The sequence below is a fragment of the Palaemon carinicauda genome, chromosome 38 (assembly GCF_036898095.1).
Source record: "Palaemon carinicauda isolate YSFRI2023 chromosome 38, ASM3689809v2, whole genome shotgun sequence".
Classification (NCBI taxonomy): Eukaryota; Metazoa; Arthropoda; class Malacostraca; order Decapoda; family Palaemonidae; genus Palaemon; species Palaemon carinicauda.
In genome coordinates, this window is record NC_090762.1 from 43,548,999 (window position 1) to 43,571,724 (window position 22,726).

At 40.5% G+C, this 22,726-nt stretch overlaps 1 protein-coding gene across 1 annotated transcript in view; it reads left to right on the plus strand.

Annotated features, from left to right (window-relative positions):
- The window catches only part of LOC137630306 (dynein axonemal heavy chain 5-like), a 131,147-nt gene that overhangs the window by 85,512 nt on the left and 22,909 nt on the right, over positions 1–22,726 (plus strand). The window contains exons 11-13 of the mRNA XM_068361748.1: positions 9,693–9,800; positions 10,000–10,152; positions 10,669–10,825. Coding sequence (XP_068217849.1) covers positions 9,693–9,800; positions 10,000–10,152; positions 10,669–10,825 — 418 coding nt within the window. The remainder of the gene's footprint in view (positions 1–9,692; positions 9,801–9,999; positions 10,153–10,668; positions 10,826–22,726) is intronic.

Sequence of the window (22,726 nt, forward strand, 5' to 3'; positions counted from 1 at the left end):
AGCCAGTGTATGAACGAAGGTGTTCAAAATCCATAAAGTTAAAGAAGTTTAAGGATGAAGCAACTTTCCTCGGATCATGACCTGCGGGTGAACTGTCAGGATCCGCTCTGCGAATAAAGTATGTAATTTTCGCCCTGAGTTGATTTAAAGATAAATTCGAGCCCGATGTTTCTCCTCTGAATAGTTGACCCCCATGGAAGTCTGAAGTTCTACGAAGATAGACCTTTAGGCATTCTACGGGACATAGAGATGCATCTTCTTTCAGAGGGCAGATTCTCCAGGGACCCCACCTGTTGGTGGGCAACTCGTTCTTAGCGAGAAACGTAGGGTCCGGAAACAGGTTCAGTTCTCCCCCATCCAGGAACTGAACCCGGCCCTCCTCTCTCGAGAGGGCTACAATCTCACTAACTCTGGCCCCAGATGCTAGGGCAAAAAGGAAGATCACTTTTTGAGTCAGATCCTTCAGTGCACACTCCTCATTATCCAGTAATGAGGCAAAATGAAGGACTTTGTCTAAAGACCATGAAATAGGTTTTGGAGGAGCTGAAGGTCTAAGCCTGGCACAGGCCTTCGGAATCTTGTTAAAAATCTCGTTAGCGAGGTCTACCTGGAAGGCATACAGAATGGGCCTTGTCAGAGCCGACTTACATGTAGAAATCGTGTTAGCCGCCAGCCCCTGTCCGTGGAGGTGGATGAAGAAGGATAGGCAGAAATCCGTAGAGATCTCATGCGGATTCTTGTCTTTGACAAAGGCTACCCATTTTTTCCATGCTGATTCGTACTGCCTTCTAGTAGACTTGCACTTATATTCTTCCAGGAAGTCGATGCTATCTTTCGAAATTCCGAACCGCTTCTTCACCGCTAGGGAGAGAAAATCATGAGCTGCAGGGTCCGGGTTTTCTGTAATGAAGCGTAGACAGTCGACTTCTGGACTTGCTGGGACAGAACTGGGTCCGGGAGTGGTAGAAACTCTAGTTGTAGTTCCAGAGCTAGAGGGAACCATACACTGTTCGGCCACTTGTGGGCCACTATCGCTGCTACTCCCTTGAAGGATCTCAGTTTGTTGAGGACCCTCAACATCAGATTGTGAGGAGGAAACAGGTAGATCCTGGACCATCTGTTCCAATCGAGGGACATCGCATCTACTGCTTCCGCCAAGGGGTCCTCGTATGGGGACACATATCTCGGCAACTTCTTGTTGTCCTTCGTCGCGAAGAGGTCTATCTGCAGTTCTGGGACTTGATTCGAGATGAAGGAGAATGATCCTGCGTCTAGGGACCATTCCGACTCTATCGGTGTAACCCTGGATAGAGCGTCCGCGGTCACATTCCGGACTCCTTGAAGGTGAACTGCTGACAGGTGCCACTTCTTCTTCTCCGCCAGTCGGAATATGGCTAACATTACCTGGTTGAGAGGTGGAGATCTCGATCCCCGCCGATTCAGACATTTCACTACCACCTCGCTGTCCAGTACCAACCTTATGTGGATCGAGTGACGTGGGGATACTTTCTTCAGGGTAAGAAGCACTGCCATAGCTTCTAGAAAGTTTATGTGAAAGGTCCCGAATAGCTTGGACCAGGTCCCTTGTACCTTTTTCCGATGGGAGTGACCTCCCCACCCTACCTTTGAGGCGTCTGTGTGAATTGTCACTGACGGGGGAGGTGGCTGAAGAGGTACTGACCTCTTTAGACGACTGGCTTGAGACCACGGTCTGAGAAGAGAACGTAGCCGAAGTGGGACCGGTCTCTTCAAGTCCCTTCGCGCTTTTGATGCAAAGGTTCTCCAAACTCCCGCTGCATCCTTTAGCTGTGCTCTTAGCACTGGGTCTGTTACTGACGCGAACTGAAGAGAGCCCAGAACCCTCTCTTGTTCGCGTCTTGATATCCTCTCGGAAACTAGAAGTCTCTTGACAGACCCCACTATCTCCTTCCTTTTCGACATTGGAATGGAAAAACGGTGTGACACTAGGTCCCAGTGAATTCCCAAACACTGGAACCTCTGAGCTGGAGAAAGACGAGACTTCTTTCTGTTGATCATGAAACCTAGATATTCCAGGAACTGAATCACCTGTAGGGAAGCTTGTAAGCATTCCGCTCTGGATGCTGCCCACACCAACCAATCGTCCAGGTAGGCTACTACCTGGAACCCTTTTAGGCGTAACTGTTTGAGCGCTGCACTCGCAAGCTTCGTAAAGATCCTTGGGGCTATGTTTAGCCCGAAAGGCATCGCTCTGAAAGCGTAAAGTTTTTGTTGTAGCTTGAATCGTAGGTAGGGGGAGAGACAGCGACTTATTGAAACGTGCCAATAGGCGTCTGACAAGTCGATGGAGACGGTATATGCCCTCTTGGGCAGTAAGGCCCTTATGTGTTGTAATGTTAACATCTTGAACTTGTGGTTCACTATGAACTTGTTGAGTGGTGACAAGTCCAGAATGACTCTGAGTTTCCCCGAGTCTTTCTTGGGAACACAAAACAGCCTCCCTTGGAACCTGATGGACTTTACCCTCCGGATCACCTTTTTCTCCAACAGTTCTTGAATGTAATCCTCCAAAACGGGGGTGGAGTGTTGGAAAAATTGAGGGCACAGGGGCGGAGTACTGTACCAACTCCAACCCAGTCCATTTTTGAGCAGGCTGTGGGCCCAGGGATCGAAGGTCCAACGATCCCGAAAATACTGTAGTCTCCCTCCTACCGGCGACACTTCACTTTGACTGCTGCCCTGCAGTCTTGCCTCCCTGGCCGCGACCACCTCTGAATCCTCTTCCCCTAGAGGGGCGTCTCGCCGAGCCTCTGACTGCACCTCTGGGCTTTGCTCGAAACGTGGTCGATTGCCCTTCGAACACTGGATTGAATGCCGGGGATGCTGATGACACGGCCTGGGGTACCCATTGGAAGGTGGTCGGGGTCTGGGCTACCAACTGTGGAACCGGAGGCAAAGCTGGCTGCTGCTGCTGCTGACGATGCGGTCTGAAAGGCTTGGCTGGGCTGGAAGAAAACCTCGATTTCTTCGCCTTTCCTTTCGGCTGGGGGCCTTCATCAGGGGAAGACTTCCTCTTAAGGGACAGGCCCCACTTAAGGAGAAGATTTCGATTCTCAGTGGCTGCCTTGTCCACCACCTCCTTAACCACCTCATTGGGAAAGAGATCTTTACCCCAGATGCTGGATGAGATGAGTTTCTTGGGTTCATGCCTCACTGTGGCCGAGGCGAACACAAACTCCCTGCAGGCCCTCCTCGCCTTGACAAAGCTATAGAGGTCCTTTGTCACCGTGGCCAGATGGATCTTGGCCATTACCATGAACATTTCAGGCATCTTAGGGTCGCTAGCCATTGTCTCCATGTTTGTCTGGAGAGACATCGAGGCTGCCAGACGCTCCTTTGTCTCAAGTTCCCTCCGTAGGAGGAATTCAGACAACTTGGGAAGGTTTTCGCCGAACTGTTGACCTGCAATATCGGCGTCCAACTTCCCAACCGAGAAGGTGAGATGTACCTCCTTCCAGTCCTTGTTGTCCAACGGCAAGGCCAAAGACAAGGGCTTACATTCCTCCAGGGATGGTCATGGTTTGCCAGCTTCTACCGCCTTCAAAACGGCCGCGAACCCTTTCTGCAGAAAGGGGAAGGCCCTAGCCGGAGAGGATACGAAGGAGGGGTGCTTCTTACTCAAAGCAGCAACTTTTGAGTTTGAGAAGCCCCTCTCCTTCAACGCAGACGTTAGTGCAGCTTGAGTCTTGGCGTGATCCAAGATGATCACCTCCTTCGGTTCCGTCTCCTCCTTCGAGGCCGGCTCCTTCTTCAGATGGACATAACAGTCCGGGTAGGCCCCTCTGCTGGGCCAGAATTCCACCTCCTCAAGGGGAACTGAACCCTGCTTCTCCGACATGACGATCTTCCCGACCGTCATCGGCATGTGCTCGGCATATCTCCACGGGTTGGCATCCGAACACACAGGAAGGTCCTTCACGTTGAGCTTCTTTGGAGGCCCACGTGACGCTGTAATCTTCTGCATCTGGAGCTCCATTGCAGCGGCCTTCTGACTATTCTCCTTCTGCATCTGTTGTATCATAACAACGATGGAAGAGAGAGCCTGTCCCAGCTCTGTTGGCAGGGCGAACGAAGTAGAGGGGATAGGTTCAGGGGCCTGAACCGGAACGTCTGATGGTACGGAATCCTCTTCCTCCACGGCAATCGGATCTTGATCCTCCTCCTCGCCCCCTGCGAGGAGGTCCTGTTCAGCACGGTCGGACAAGTCCGATATCTTGTCATCCAGCTGGATGTCCTGCATGGCATCCGCAACATCCTCCTCCGCTGGAATCTGGACGAGAGGGATCTCCAGCCGAGGCTGGGGAACAACAGCGTCAGTAGAAGCCTTGGGAAAAAGGTACGCCCTCATCTTCTCATTAGGAAGATAAGGTCCAGTGGTGTTCTTCTGGAAACCCCTTACCCATATACGGAGCTTCTCCCTCGCTGCGTCCCTTGACTCCGCCGACCTAGGGGATTCAAAAGCCTCAGATAGCAGGTTAGTACATACTGAACATACCTGCGGATCCCAGTAGCGGAGATCATCCTTGGAGGCTGCGCAAGCCGCTTGCCTCCTACACGAGACATGTCCGCAAAAGTTCTTGCTGCGGACATTGCAGAAGACGCTATCGCACTTCGGATGCTCCTCCTGTAAAAGAAGAAAATTTCCATGAATATCAAGTGAATTTCAATTCACATGTATATATGAGCATGTACAAAGAATAAGGGAAAGACACATACTTGTGAATCCCACACAATCACCTGTGGAAGCCCACCAGCCATTAAAATCAAATGGTTAGTCTTTACTAGAATAACCAAAGATCATATTTCCCGAGGGAAATTAGGTGTAGCTCACACCTAAGGTAAGATTTTAACATTCTGTCTAAAGATGAAAAGAATTCTCTTTTCATCCCTGTAAGGCAACACCAAGTGACTGCACAAGGCAACACAAGTGAGTTAGAAAAGACAGTGTTGTAACCTACTATATCATGGTCTCCCCTGGCAAAATACACTATACAGGGAAGAACTGATACAGTACATGAGGGTGGTGTGCCGGCAGGCTCTTGCCGGTCAGTACCCCCCCCCCCTTTTTTTCCAAAGGTAGGTCTCAAGTATGCAACTTAAGATCACCCAGATGTGGGAGAACTCCAGTTCCTATGCCTGAACCGGCCGGCAGTGGTTGCCGGTCCGTAGCTACCCGGGTGGCACCCAGCTGCCGGCCATCACTCTTAGTGGCCAGCAGACCGAGCGATGTAGCAGGCCGGCCGGCAGCGGTGAGCAAACCCTGCCGGCTGGCATCCACACCAGGTAGCGCCCGGCTGCCGGCCGCCACTCATAGCGGCCGGCAGGTGAGCAAGGAGACCGGCCGGCAAAGGCATATAACCACCGCCGACCGACAGCAGGAGAACTAGAGAACACCCCCTACCCGACCGCCGGCCACTAGGCCGGCAGACGGCAAGGACAACACATAAGAAGACAACAGAATGGGTGTCGGGCTAAGAGGCTATGTACCTCCGCGCCCGACACCCGAAAGAGTGCCGAAAGGAAGGGGAGACACTAAGTCAGGATTCCTAACCACTGCTTACTGAATCTACAGACAGCAGCGGTTGAGGGACCAAGGAAGGACCGGGCAGCACTCAAGGGATAGGGCCTCTGCCGGTCGGCACACTCTGCCGGCCGACAGGGGACCACGTCAGCTCCCCATCCTAACCTAGGCTAGGTACGGATGTGAGACGGCTGACACAAAGGAAAACGGAAAAAACAGAAGGGAAGGACGGAGGGTCCTGTCCAACCTTGCCTTGGTTAAGGATCATCCCCAGCTAAGAAAGCCCATCTCAGCCAGGGAAAATCCAGGGAGGGAGGCCGGCACTACTGGCTGCCTCCCTAAAACCAAAGCAAGGAAGGAATTGCTAATCCGGAAAGGGAACATATCCCGAACCCGGAACAGCAAAGAGGACAAGTCTGAGGGGTCACCGAGCGAAGGGATCATAACTACAGAAACCCTCCATGGCGATCCAAGGAGGATAAACCTCCTATGCCCGTGTCAGGCAGCAAGGGAGACTCTGACCCACGCTAGACCAACACGGACTCAGACTAATACACTGCTGTACTGTCCCTCTCTGAACCAAACCAGTTGGAGCAGGAAGGTACAGTACCACTCCAGCATAGTTATATTTGAAATTTAATTCAAACAAATCACTAGAGTTAAGCCTAAGGCTTAAGCAGAGGGAAAGGGTTTGCGCCCCTTCCCCGAAGAGAAGGGAGCAAACGGGGAAACAGACAAAATTTTAATAGCCTAAGACAACCTAGCCTAGGCACTAAGAGAATCAATTACCTAAATCACCGAAACTCACTCCAATACTATCTTGGAAAAAACTCGAAAAAAAGCTTATATGTATAACGTTGCCTAACGCTTTAAACAGTATAAAATCACACTTGGAAGACTAATATCATGCAGGAAGTACAAGGGCCAGCAACTAGGCTACAAAGACTAGTGTCGGTCAGCCTAGGCAAATCCTTCGCCAGGCGCTATACTATAGCATCATAAAAGAATTCCTAAATAAGCTAAGCAGCTAATTATTAAAGCGAAAGGGGCTGGGAACGTCGCTCTTGCTAACCAAATAAATCCTATTCTAGCGAGCGACAACGTCCAGGACGCCTCCAGCAGGCAACAGCTCTTGTATCAAAGATAACTCTTTTAATTACTTTAATTTTAACCAAGAGCCTACATTTATACATAAAAGAAATGGTACTCAACTTATCCGAAGCAGAAGAAGTTGGAGAAAGCATAATTGAAGAGTAAATCCAAGATTTTGGTAGAAAACACAGGGAAAACACCGAGTTGTATAGCTACGCAAAAAGGAATACAGATGGCGCTGCGAGCGGCGCAGGGCACGCTTACGAAACGGGGAGGAGAGATGCCTTACGAACGGCTCCCCCCTTTTTTCTTATCGTTTTCGTTTTCTTGCCATTTGACCCCTACAAAGTGTTAACTCTATTCGGGGTATAGATTGCTATGTGGCGTGTCAAGAATACGTCCGCTGATATTTACGATATCCCTAAGGTCTTTTTTAGGGATACTCGCTCCAGGAGTTAGAATTCTGGGTACCTTAAGGTAAATTCTCTGGGAATATCGCCGTAGTTGTAATATACCCTAGGAAGCTACCCTAAAGGAACTTCCATCAGGACGACATGGCTTGAGCCCAAATATATATATATATATATATATATATATATATATATATATATATATATATATATATATATATATATATATATATATATATATATATATATATATATATATATATATATATATATATATATATATATATATATATATATATATGTATGTATGTATGTATGTATATGTGGATATACATTTATGCATATATATGCATATATATGTAATATATATATAACTTCCAGACAGCCATATATAAAACACTGAATATCCAAAGGTCTCTAAAGTACACTCCAACAAAACTGGGTAATTATCCTTGAGACTTATTCAAACAAACTCTTACTATGATTCTTTAACAAGATACGAGCGAATACTAATTTAAACACTTTTCAAATATAAATATATTTTATATGAATTACAACACTTTGAAAGAATTTACATTAAACAAATAAATCACTCGAAATATCAAGTTTGAACAAAACTTAGATTAAGAAAAAAAATTTTACAATCTGAAAATTATATACTGTAATTACTTGACTTGAAATATCATATCTGAATAAACTTTAGACTAACACAAATTAAATAATACTTATGAAAATTATACAATCACTTGTCTCACTTGACATTAAATCTGAATACTATATTTACGTTTGTTACTTAATAAAAATAGATGACCAGATCATGATACAAATACCTGTCACCTTATTACAGGGCCAGTTACAAAAGCTCTAAGAGAATTTTTATGAAAACTCAACTATGTTTACAAAAACCCATCACACCAAAACTTTGATATGTTACTAAACACTTTTAAAACAATATACTGAGATGTGTATGAGAAAGTAGGGGAGATGCCTTTGACTTACGGGTGGGATTATCTATCTGATCTATGCAATCCTGTGGTTGCCTTTATATGAAACTTAGCTAATTCCAGAATGTTGTAGGTCCGAGCGAGATGTGGATGCGTGTGGGTGTGGCCTAAGGGCATCAGAGTTACCGAGTATTACTCACTAGAATGTGTACTCATTCAACGCGAGATGGCTCTCTGTCTAAGATAGCTCCGCCCACCCTTTGTCCCTGAAATAAAAAAAAGATAACTTCTATCACTAGGTTTTTCAGAAATCTTCCAAAGCACATGGCACAAAATAAGAATTGTGTATTTACTCTCAAACATGATGCAATACCTCATAAAAATATAAAAGAACATTACATAAGCCCTTGTTCCTATCTCGTATGGTCACATAACACTCTCAAACAGATTTTGTAAGACTTCATAACAAAATTATGTGAAATAAAAAGTTAGTTCTTAAGAATAACTTAAATTTACATATACTGACTTGAATGAAGAATACAATGAAATTAACGACGAAAGTCTTACGTAATTTACATAATAAACTTAAATCTACACGAGAGAAACTCATCTTACGAGCTGAGTATTCATCTTTTCAATGCACTATTAGAATATAAATGAAATCATTAATAAACTACTGTATTTACTCTACACTAGACCAGCTTCGTAAGATAGCTCCCTCCTAAAAAGGTTATTTATTCCGGGCCTGAATCTATCCATTCAGCCTGAGATAAATAATCTGCAACCACGTTATCTTTACCTGATATATGCTTTACATTAATATAATACGGTTGCAAACATAATGACCGCCTAGTTAACCATTGATTATTATTTTTCCTCATATTAACAAAAGTTAAAGGATTATGATCCAAATACAGTACACTCTTAGTCTCTTCATTTTGTGGTTGATTCACATACCTCAAACTCGTTTATTGCTGTGACTAACGCTAGTAGTTCCTTTTCAACTGTTGAGTAGGCTCGCTGATGTTTCTTCAGCTTCAACAACATAGAATTAATAGGGTGAAGAATTCCTTCCTCGTTTTCTTGCAGTAAGACAGCTCCAATCTTATTATCCGACGCATCCACTTGGATAACGAATTTCTTGTTGAAATAAGTTTTTGAGATATACGTTGTTAGTGCCAGTTAGTGAATTTTGAACGAAATACTCTTAAATAATGCTGACTATACTGTAATGGAGTACTTTACAGCACTGTACTTCACATCGAAGTGTAATGATGTAGGTATGTTTTTTTTTTTTTTTTTTAACAATAGCATGTTGTAAGTATATATTCTTGTTCAGAATGTTTATAGAGAACATATTTGTAGCTTTTTTGGTTGAAAATCTGACTCGTCAAAATTTAACTTATGTCATGTCTCTTGGAACCAATTATCAATGTAGGATAGGGTAATGATTCTCTCTCTCTCTCTCTCTCTCTCTCTCTCTCTCTCTCTCTCTCTCTCTCTCTCTCTCTCTCTCTCTCTCTCTCTCTCTCTCTCTCTCTCTCTATATATATATATATATATATATATATATATATATATATATATATATATATATATATATGTATATATATATATATGTAATGTGTGTGCATAAATATATATGAATCTGACAATTTAAATTCATATTCTTTATTATAATTTTAGCCTGGGATGACCCCATATATCATGATGCTTTTTAATACGGTGCGGATGATTCATTCCATCTCGAAATACTACAATACTTCAGAGAAACTGTCAGCACTTCTTATAAAGGTAAAGTGGATGATACTTTAAATTCATGCCCTTCATTTTGAAATTGTTGTTCAAGTATAGTCAGTAATTACTTGCTTTTCTAACACTTACATTATTCACAAATTATAGAATATACCTTTGGTATTTTATGATAGTTCCCAATCAGCAAATTTATTCCTGAGATTTATGATATGCTGATTTAATTCATTTGTCAATCCAGATCACAAACCAAATGATAAGAGCTTGCCAGGTCTATATATCATGTCAGGGCCAAGAGACAATTTGGTCACAGCCACGTCCTGAAGTCAGAACAAGGATTCAACATTGCCTGAAGCTGAACTCGGCTTATAAGACTGCTTATCAGAAAACAAAGGTATGTTGTTGTTACTTTGTAAGACTTCTTCTGAAGGCAAGATTATATTATGATAAGTAAGGCATCACCTGAATAAGAGTAATTGGTGCCAATGGAACCTTGGTCACGAGATAAACTTTTAGTATCATATCCTTTGATTTTGTGTATATTAAAATTTAATTTTAAGATCTTAGTGTATGGCCTAAGCCTTTTTACACACTGATTTATAACTTCAAATTAGGAAATTTGTTGAATCTATATTGTTTTTTATTAATTCTATAAATAAGAATATACAGTAATTACAAATATCTTTGGTAGTTTCCAATTGTAATTTCAAGAATCTGTACTATGACCTGAGAATTTCTACTTTAGATTTATTTGGTGTAGATATGATTCAGACACAAATCAATATTCATGAATGGCTTTAGTGACAAAAAAATCTTTATTTCCAAACATCTTTTCTTATTGATTCCAACTTGGATTCAAGAACATCCTCTCATGATGAAAGAATATCCTTTTCTCTTCTTTTCATGAAAGGAAAAACTAGAAGCAATGCCAGGCGAGCGGCCATTTAGCTTCAGCGAGCAGTATGTCTTTGGGAAGTTCGAGGCCTTTTGCTGCCGACTCGACAACATCACGGGGCTCTTCGATGACATGGACAAGTTTTCTGGATTTTTTGAAGGCAGAGCTGAATGTGAGACAAAACTCTTGTTTTTAAACATTCAAATTTCGTGCAATACCCTCATAATATTGTTTCATTTCAGAATCTTAATTTTAATTTAATTTGAGGGAACATCTAAGGAATTATGACAGAATTGAATTTCCATTGTGTAAAATGTTTTATCGAATTTCAGTACCATTTTCACTACAATCACAGAGTGTGTATCAGCAATTCATAGTTTAGTTACAGGGATTGGTTATATGATTATAACTTATTTCTTACTAAAACTTCAGATTTAATGAAATAGAGAATTTAAAGAATCAATATTAGATATGAAGAATTTATTTTGTTCAAGAATTTCAGGTTCATGGAAATGGAAATTTGGTATTTCAGATTAGGAAACATTAATTTTCAGATAAGTATCTTACTGATGTAAAAATGGAAGCAAGTGCGTATACTGTGCAGTGAAACCTCCTTATCCGTGGTCATTGTAAACTCTAAAGATTTTTTTCATACATCTCTCTCTCTCTCTCTCTCTCTCTCTCTCTCTCTCTCTCTCTCTCCAAAAAAAAAAAAAGGATTTTTTCCTTTTATTAAAGAAAGGAGGATTGTAGAAGATTAAAAGATGATAATGTTAGAATTTATTTAAAAACCTATGATCTGTTAACTCTGTTATTTGTTTGGGTAAAATTGCCTACTTATTTTAGAAGAAAGCTCTGAATATATCATCAAAAGATAAGATTAGATAAATTCAACTTGGCTCACCATTTTTTTTTTTCATTTCAGTAAGAAATTGAAAAGAAAATTTTTCCAAGTCTCTCAGTTAAGGGGAGGACTTTCTCTTGGGTTTAGAGGAATGAGTAATACATGTCTCTGTTTTTTTTACAACTTTTACATTTTTTGGTCATGTATAAGCGATCTTGTGTATATGTTCTAAATTGGTGCCAAAAGGTCAACCATGTTTGAATGAATCCACTGCTGCCAAAACTGCAGATAAGGAGGTCTAACTGTTTATATAAAAGCCTTTCATGTGGACATATATATTGGTTAAAATTCAGCTATTTTCAGGGAGTTGTAGATATTAGGAAAATTCTCTTTATGTCTGTTAAGTTGATTCAAATTGTTATTGGGTATTGTAGTTTCCTTCTTGTCACAGACCTTGTCATTTCTTTTTCATTTGTATTTGATCTACTCACTTTGAATAGGATCGGTTCCAAGCATATAACACAATATCAACACTAGAATTTTTCTCTGCCACCTCTACATCTTGCTATCACCTTTGATATAAAGAAACAAAAGAGTAAGAAGGAGTTATTTTGAAGCCACCTAATGGAAAGATTCTTGGCAAGATATTTGATGATGGGGAATGTGTACTTAAATGACAAGGCCATTACACACATATGAGTGGGTTTAAATATAAACAGCCATATATAATATATATATATATATATATATATATATATATATATATACACATACTGTATCTATATGAGTGTTTTAATAGTCAATTATTGTTTTAGAATGTATGTACTGTAATACATACAAACAATTTAGCTTTATATACAGTAGATGGGTAGGCCTCACAATTTAGGAAAAAATTAGAAAATCAATATTATGTTTCAAAATCCTCAAAATGAATACAGTACTGTACACTTGGGTAAAAAAGAGGAAATAAATAAATTTTTTTCATAGATTTTGGTATACTTGCAAATATTTTTGAATAGTAATTATGTATTTTAGATTAATGACTACAGCTTAGCATATAAATATCGTAAAAAAGTAGGTATAATTTTAAAAATGAAAAATTTGTTAACCAACTTTTCCTGAAACCTAGCTTTACATTTTCTAGGTATCACTCAAATGCATATACTGTAATACAGTATGGTTCACTTATAAGATTTCATAGTTTTATATGAATACAGTGAATATGCTACGAGTGTTTAGTCCTACATCTTTGTTTGTATTCACAATTATGTATTGTCTTTCATTGTTTACATGTGCACAAATTCAAGTGTTATAAACATCTACAGGAAATGGAAAAAATTCTAGGTACCTTTAGGAAAATTTATTGATATCAGTAAATCATTGGATATGAGAAATCTTGATGACATCTCTTTTTTTCTATATGATTCATTTGCTTATTTTAGATAATTTTTATGAAATGAAACTCTCTTGAGGGAGTACAGATAAGGATTATACTATGCAGAATTCTATGAAAGGTTAACTAAGATTAGATTATATATATATATATATATATATGTATGTATGAAGTTTATACATAGGTATATACACTTATAAATATGCTCTACAAGCATAAATAGAGCATATATATATATATATATATATATATGAATAAATATATATATATATATATATATATACACATATATATATATGCTCTATTTATGTATTTAGAGCATATTGATAAGTGTATATATATATATAAATATATTTTTAAATATTTAACTTAGCCGGTGAATATATAATAGCTGCAACTCTGTTGCTCGACAGACACATACATAAAAAACTCGCGAGCGATCGCTATGCAGGTTGCGGGTGTGCCCACCAGCGCCAACTGTCGGCCAGATACCACTCTCGATGTAAACAAAACCTTCAACTTCTTCTCTGTCGACGTGTCGACAAGACGTACTTTTACTCGCTGTAGAACCTGGAGTTTTCTCAACATATTTGGTGAAGTACTTCATTTTGGTTTGAGCTTTCGCAGTGCAGGTGTTTTATCTTCATCTTAAATCTTGAACTCGTTTTTGGATAGATTTAATTTTTGATGACAAAGAGAGTATGGACTTTCTTTGACTTTTAAATGGCCGACCCTTCCCTTAGACGGAAGTGTGTTTAGGCTTTTAGCAATTATCTTATCACGTTATAAAATTAATTATAGATTTTCCTCTATATATTTTATATCTCACCGCCTTTATTAGGCCTCTTCGATTATACTTTCCATTTATAATAAACTTAAAAATAAATTTTAATGATTTGTTTATATGCGACCTTTCCTGAGAGTAGGCGGTCCTAACTTGGAAACCGAAGTTAAACAACGTTGAGCCCTTTCAATCGTAAATAGCTTTTAAAGAGCTAATGATTTAAAACTTTTTAAATGAATATTTTTTAATAGATATTTTATGAAAGATTTTCTTTGAATAGTCTTCTTACTGTTTCAAAGATGAACTAACGTTTAGTTTATTTATGCTACGCAGTTTGCGCTCTATCGTTACGATAGAGAGAGAGAGTATCACGGTTTCACTTTGCAGAAAGAGTAAATCGATTCTGACGTTTTGTTCATTCTTCTTTCAAAGCTTAAATGTTTTAAATTCTATTTTAAAGGAACTTTTTAATTGAAAAAACCTTTCAGTTTTTTCCTTTGGTCAAATAACATGTTTTTTTGACGAAACTTAATTGGGCTCTTCTCTTAGGTGCGAAATCAAGAGAGAGAGAGAGAGAGAGAGATAGAGACGGAGGGAGAGAGAGGAGAGAAAACGTTCCGTTCAAGCGGGTAACGTTGTTCTCGAGTTACTCTCGTCCCTAGTATCTGTACGGGGAGAAAGGATAAAACGTTTTTAGTTTTTTATTCTCGTCCCCAGGCAATGTACGGTGAGAGATTGAAAACGTAGTTTTGAATGAACTAGTGTTTAGTCTCTTCCCCAGCCACTGAATTTTTTTTTATCTTAAAAGTTGTTTACTGTTTTTTGCTGGTATTAATGTGCTTGCATTATACGACTGATTTCGCAATTACTACCTTTTGATGAGGGTAGAATTGCGTGCTTCAGGTAGAAATCAGTAAAAGTTTCGATTTCAGTGAAATAAGTGCAAAAACAGAAAATCGTAGTGATAAAGTGATATTGCGGCAAAGTGTTATCAGTGTTGCGGACCGAGGGTTCGTCTGTTCGTGCCTGTCGTTCACCTAGTCCGGGACCTCTTGCAAGCTCCCAAGCCCAGGGGAGAAGTAATGTCGTACGACTTATGGGTTCGAGAGGCCTTGATCAGCGAACAGACGTTCCCTCTATGGTATCGGGTGTATCTTACCAAGATCTCCCCTACCATAAGGCGAGAGAGACAATTTTCTCCTCGTCATCCGAAGGCTTTTCGCATAAGAAACCTGAAACAAGGTTTCGAGGCCCTTAAGCGAAAGTCAGTCCTTTCAGGACAGGTCCAGCGTCCTGGTTGTAGCCATTAGGACAGCTCTGACCCTTTGCAGTCATCGGAAGACTGCTCGCCGCCTAACAAAAGCGTAACTCAGACTCCGAGAGTCTTTTTGTTGGCAAAGTTTTGCGGTCACAGACGTTACCCTCGTCTCTTACCGCAACCATTTCCGTTGATCCTAAATGGGTTGTACGGCAAGATATGCAGAATAAGCTTGCCTCCCTTATGGAAGACTATTCTGCCGATAAGTCCGTTGAGCCTAGCCGTTTATCTCATCGAGATCCTGGCTTTCAGCCACCTTAACGTTCCTTTGTGCATCCTGTTGACGTTGGCGTAGCTAAGTCACGTCAGTCAGGTTGTTTAGAACCACACTCGATGCGGTCTCGTGTGGATTTTCAGCCACATTTGGACGTTAGGCCACTTGCTGATGCTCCTGTTGACGTTTCAGGACGTTCGCTAACAATCGGAGTTGACTTGTTTTGACGCTGAGCGTCAACCTCCGCATTCTAGAGTTGTTTTGACTGCTCAGTCTAGGCGGTCAAAGCAGTCTCGAGTGGACGCTGTGCGTCCTCGCGCACCTGTTGTTGTTGACAGTTCACATACTGTCAAGCAGTTACATGACGTTGCGTCCTGGTCTCTCGCACCTGTTGTTGTTGACAGTTCACAGACTGTCAAGCAGTTACATGACGTTGCGTCCTGGTCCGCTACTAATGCACCAGTGCGTGTGGACTCTGCTTGTTAAGCATTGCCACCACGGTAGGTCTCTCCCTTGCTTGAGACTCAGCTATTATCGGACAAGGTTCCTTCAGATGAGGAAGTTGCTGTTCCCCCTCCTACTGATATTCCCTTGAGGACTCTGTCAGACGGAGAGGAGCCTAAAGCTGCTTAGCCCTCTATGGACTTTAAATAAATCATGCTGATTTTTAAGGATCTTTGTCCGGATCTTTTTGTAACTGCTGCTCCTCGTTCGCCTAAACGTCAGAGCTTACACTAGGCCTAGCTACTTCAAAGCCGTTGTTTTATAGCTAGTGCTCTCTCGCTCTCCTAGAGAGCTTTACGTTTGCTAGGCGACTGGTTTATCACCAGGAGGAGTTTGGGGGATACAGCCTTTGCTTTCCCTTCTTTCAAACTGGCTTATAGAGCGAGAGTCTGATATGACACGAGAGAAGTTTGTCGGCTTGGGAGTTCCTGCCTCTGCCCAGATAGACTTCTCAAACCTCATAGACTCTCCCTGGCGCCTGGCCATGAGACGCTCCAAGATTTTACAGGTCAACTTCACAGCTGTTTTCGAGCCTTTGAAGTTTTGCTGTACAATTATGTCATGCATAAACAAGGCTTTCAGGGATGGCTCCAATGATCTGACAGCCACTTTCTCTGCAGGAACAAGTCCCTCAGGGATGGCTCCATGATTTGGCAGCCATGTTCACTGCAGGAGTACGTAAGAGGCAAGTGCGCTCAATGTGTTCATTGTCAAGAAAAACTTCACGATGAAGTCTACCAGGCTGTCTTGACAGCATTTATGGAAGGCGACTGGATGGTCTCTCTCGACCTTCAGGAGGCATACTTCCACATTCCTATACACCCGGATTCCCAACCGTTTCTGAGGTTTGTTTACAGGAATGTGGGGTACCAGTTTCGAGCTATCGGGGATCCGAACCTCCCTGTACTTGGACGACTGGCTTCTCAGAGCATCGTCCAGCCTTCGCTGTCTGCAGGATCTACATTGGACGTTGAGTCTGGCCAGGGAGTTGGGACTTGTGGTCAACCTAAAAGTCCCAACTGATCCCATCCCAGATTATTCTATTTTTGGGGATGGAGATTCGCAGTCAAGCCCTGCTCGAAGTCCAACTAATGCTGAAAAGAAAACGTTTATTCAGTCAGAAGTTGGAACAGTCTCGTAGGGACTCTCTCATCCCTGGAGCAGTTTGTCTCACTAGGGAGACTACCCCTTCTGCCTCTCCGGTTCCATCTAGCCTCTCACTGGAACTAGGACAAGACATTAGAGACGGTATCATTCCCAGTCTCCGAACCAATAAAGGCATGCCTGAAATGGTGGGACAGCAATATCAGTCTGAGAGAGGGACTATCCCTAGCAGTCAAGAACCCAAACCACGTGTTGTCCTCAGACGCGTCGGGTTTGGGTTGGGTGCGACCCTGGACTGATGGGAATGCGCGGGTCTGTGGACCTCAAGTCAGAAAAGCATGCACATCAACGGCAAGGAGCTATTAGCAGTCCACTTGGCCTTGATGATATTAGGAAGCGTCTTCGACTCTAAGTGGTAGAGGTCAACTCAGACAACACCACAACTTTGGCGTACATCTCCAAGCAAGGAGGCACACACTCCTTCACGCTGCTCGAGATCGCAAGGGACCTTCTCTTATGGTCTAGAATTCGAGGCATCTCCTTGTTGACGAGATTCATCCAGGGGGACTTGAACGTCTTGGCAGACTGTCTCAGTCGGAGGGGTCAGGTGATACCCACGGAATGGACCCTCCACAAGGACGTGGGCAAGAGTCTTTGGGCTTCTTGGGGTCAACCAACCATAGACCTCTTTGCCTCCTCGTTGACCAAAAGGTTACCAATCTTTTGCTCTCCAGTCCTAGATACAGAAGCAATTTACATAGACGCGTTTCTACTGGATTGGTCTTTTATGGACTTATATGCATTCCCACCATTCAAGATAGTCAACAAGGTACTGCAGAAGTTCGCCTCTCACGGAGGGACAAGGTTGACGTTGGTTGCTACCCTCTGGCCCGCGAGAGAGTGGTTCACCGAGGTACTTCAATGGCTGGTAGACTTTCCAAGAATTCTTCCTCTAAGGGTAGATCTGTTACGTCAGCCCCACGTAAAGAATGTCCATCAAAGCCTCCCCGCTCTTCGTCTGACTTCCTTCACACTATCGAAAGACTCTCAAGAGCTAGAGGTTTTTCGAAGGAGGCAGTCAGTGCGATTGCAAGAGCTAGGAGAGCTTCTACCATTAGAGTATACCAGTCGAAGTGGGAAGTCTTTCGAGACTGGTGCAAGTCAGCATCTGTGTCCTCGTCCAGTACCTCTGTAGCCCAAATCGCAGATTTTCTTTTACATCTGAGAAAGGTTCGCTCCCTTTCAGCTCCCACGATTAAGGGCTACAGGAGCATGTTGGCTTCGGTCTTTCGACATAGAGGCTTAGATCTTTCCAACAATAAAGATCTCCAAGATCTCCTTAAGTCTGTCGAGACCTCTAAGGAACGTCGTTTGGCAACTCCTGGATGGAACTTAGACGTGGTCCTAAGGTTCCTCATGTCAGACAGGTTTGAGCCATTACATTCAGCCTCCCTGAAGGATCTCACCCTCAAGACACTTTTCCTAGTGTGCTTGGCTTCGGCTAAAAGGGTCAGTGAACTTCATGCCTTCAGTAAGAACATCGGCTTTTCTACAGAAAAAAGCCACTTGTTCACTTCAACTTGGTTTCCTGGCCAAAAATGAACTGCCTTCTCGTCCTTGGCCTAAATCTTTTGATATTCCTTGCTTATCAGAGATCGTAGGCAACGAACTGGAAAGAGTATTATGTCCTGTTAGAGCTCTTAAGTTCGATTTAACTCGTACTAAGTCATTACGAGGGAAATCTGAGGCCTTATGGTGCTCAGTTAAGAGACCTTCATTGCCTATGTCAAAAAATTCTTTGTCATATTTTATCAGATTTTTTTTTTAAACGAGAAGCTCATTCTCACTTGAATGAGAAAGACCGATGTTTGCTTAAGGTTAAGACGCACGAAGTTAGAGATATAGCAACCTCCGTGGCCTTCAAGCAAAATAAATCTCTGCAAAGTATTATGGACGCGACTTCTTGGAGAAACAAGTCAGTGTTCGCGTCATTTTACTTAAAAGATGTCCAGACTCTTTACGAGGACTGCTACACACTGGGTCCTTTCGTTGCAGCGAGTGCAGTAGTGGGTGAGGGTTCTACCACTACACTTCCCTAATTCCAATATCCTTTTAATCTGTCTCTTGAAATGTTTTTAATATTGTTTTATGGGTTGTTCGGAAGGCTAAGAAGCCTTTCGCATCCTGATTGATTTGGCGGGTGGTCAAAGTCATTTCTTGAGAGCGCCCAGATTAGGGGTTTGATGAGGTCCTGTTGTATGGGTTGCAGCCCTTGATACTTCAGCTCCTGGGAGTCTGTCAGCATCCTAAGAGGATCGCTGGGCTCCGTGAGGAAGACAGACTTACAAGGCAGAGTAATCGTCTAAGTCAACTTCCTCACCAGGTACCTCTTTATTTTGGTTTTGTTATATTGATAACTGCCAAAATGAAAAAACTCTTAGCTTATACGCTGTAAACATAATTAACTCTGGTCTCTACCCACCTCCTTGGGTGTGAATCAGCTATTATATATTCACCGGCTAAGTTAAATATTTAAAAATGATATTTTAATTATAAAATAAATTTTTGAATATACTTACCCGGTGAATATATAAATTAAACGACCCTCCCTTCCTCCCCAATAGAGACGCAGTGGGATGAGAAGAAATTGAAGGTTTTGTTTACATCAAGAGTGGTATCTGGCCGACAGTTGGCGCTGGTGGGCACACCCGCAACCCGCATAGCGATCGCTCGCGAGTTTTTTATGTATGTGTCTGTCGAGCAACAGAGTTGCAGCTATTATATATTCACCGGGTAAGTATATTCAAAAATTTATTTTATAATTAAAATATCATTATATATATATATATATATATATACACTTATAAATATCCTCTAAAAGCATAAATAGAGCATATATATATATATATATATATGTATGTATGTATATACACTTATAGATATGCTCTAAAAGCATAAATAGAGCATATATATATGTATATATCTATCTATCTATATATATATATATATATATATATATATATATATATATATATATATATCTATTTATATATATATATATATATATCTCTCTCTCTCTCTCTCTCTCTCTCTCTCTCTATATATATATATATATATATATATTTGTGTATATGTACAGTATATGTATATTATGTACATGGTACATATTCATTCATATACTGTCTGCATAAAATAATTCTCATAGGTATGCTTATACATGAATTTTACAAATAATCCCAGTATATACAGTATTATAGATTAAAATAATTTATTAATCTATTAAGATGGAAGATGTTGCTTATATGCCATGTCTTTCTTTACGTGCATGCAATCTAAAGACTGCAATATTTAAACACCTGGAATATTAGCTGCTTGATTAAATTCAATGAATAAATATCCTGCTTTGTTGATTTATTCATTCTGTACCAACATTAAAACTTTTTTACATATGATTTTATTTGTATAAGTATAAAAATGATAAACTAATTTAGGCATTTCAAATCAAGATGAAGGTTTTTCTAGCCAGTTCAGTTGCTGGAATATTTGTTGAAAGACCGGTGATTTTAGTTGTGAGATCACAGTGAAAACAAGTTGGTTTTCTTATGCCAATAGGGCAGGACATAATTAAAGCTAAGACTGAAAGGAATACTTTAATAAGAATCAGTTGTGATTGAATAAATCAACAAGGTAATTACAAATTTTTCTGAGAAGTGACTAAATTTTGCATCATCAGCTTGCCACAATGAATTCTGTTAAGATATTTCAAAATATTAATTATTAAAAGATGTATTTTGCATGAAAATAATTAACTTCGCATGTATGCAAAGATGGAATTTGCTTTTCCTAAATGAATATCCAAAAGCATTGAATGCTGGGTTGTTATTTAATAGATTAGATTGAAAAGCATTATGCAATTCAAGTAATAATAATAATATATTTTAATTTCTGTTCCATTAATGTTTGCCATGTAACTAGATGGAATTAGGACCAGATAATTAATATTTTAGATAATTATTCCCATTTGGTAAAATGAAGAATTTGATGTGAAATTTCTTGTTAGTATGAAATACATTTCAAATTCACACAGCAGGGGTTTGGTACATCTTGTGTTGTAAAGTCAAAGTTTATGTGAATTTTCCCAAGTCATTTGACATTTTAACTGACTTACGAGAAGTAAAACACTTCCACTAATTTGAGATTTTTTCCTAATGTATAATGAATTAAAAACTACCAAATACCCATGCTGCTAATAAAGTTTTAACTATTTTAATTTATTTGTTAAAGGTATATGTCAAAACTAATTGCTTGGTAATGACAATACTAAACACAAAATCCCATTCCTTTTTTTGTCCCGGCAACTGGATGACATCTACACACTTGTCCTCCATCAACTCCACATAGGCTTGCTGCCAATGGAAACGGGTAAGCGGAGGAAAGAATTGACAAAAGAAAAACCAAAGATAAAATTGATAAATATTGTCTTCCTCTACTCACACCTAAAGATATATCACTTCCACTACATCTGCGATTTGCAGTTTAAAGTCTTCAACTGTATTTTTTCTCTGTCTCATATACTTCTCACAAGGGCACTTTAATGATAATATCTCCTTAATCCTATCACAAATAATGTCTCTCAAGTTTTTTCTAATTAAGATAATGTTCCCCTTTCTTAAATATTATTTAATCTTTTCACAAAAGTTCACTAGGATTGACTGTCACAGACTTTAGGGACATACACAGGGCGCATATTTATCTTTGTCTCTAATCTCGTACAAAATATATTTATTTTTATATTTCTGACTTGTTCTTGGTTTACATCCATTAAAAGTATCCATCATATACATATATATATATATATATATATATACTGTATATGTGTAAAAATCACAAGGAAACGTGATGGTCAGATGCAAAAGAACCACATGGAAAATAAAGAATAAAATATTAGATTAAGTTCTGGCTAGTTTTGTGATAGTTCTTCAGAGGACTGATTTAGTGAACAAAGTTTCTTTACATTTTATATGGTACAGTTAATGCCGAACATACATAGAGAGATTTATAGAACAATAAGGCACTCCCAAACCAGCTACCTGGGGCTGTTTTTAAGGGTTTTTGTGAGGAGCTCACCCCAGGAATGGTCATTTCAGAAGACAGGTAAATTTGTTTAGGCTTCTAATACATTTTTTTTTAAATGGGGATAGCCTTATCCTTACAAATACATAAGCAAAATCATATGTATATGTGCAAGCATATCTATACATAATCTCACCAATGTTACTACTTTTACTTTTACTTTTAGGGGTTTATTTCTCGCCCTCCATCAAACACTAAAGGTCTGTTCAGGCGGGCCTTGGTGTGTGAAAAAATAATTCCTTTCCAGTTAATATTTTTCTCTGTATCGTTATCAGTTATTTCGCTAGCATTTGTGTTCAGGCTTAATAGTTTTCAGGTCACTATTATAACACTTTCTAAAAAGATAAGTCTTCAGGTTTTTCTTGAAGGCTGCCACATTTGTGCTATTTTTGACATCGAGTGGAAGGTCGTTAAAGAGTCTCGGTGCAGCATAACTGAACGTTCTTCCTCCTATTGCATGATTCACACTAATTTCGAATAGTCTATGTGGGTCATCTGCATGTCTAACTCTTACAGCAGCGCTGGTAGCTTCAGGGTAGGGAACCAAGCAATCACGAAGATATTTAGGCTTATCACTTGTAAGTGCTTTGTGAGTCAACAAGCAAATTTTAAATTCAATTCTAGCCTTAACAGGTAACCAATGTAGATCGATCAGTGCAGGAGTTATTCTCTCCCGAAATTTAATGCCTTTTATCAGTCTAGCCGCCCGGTTTTGCACATTTTGAAGCTTTCTTATTAGTGTATTGGGCAATTTGTAGTACAGAGAATTGCTATAATCA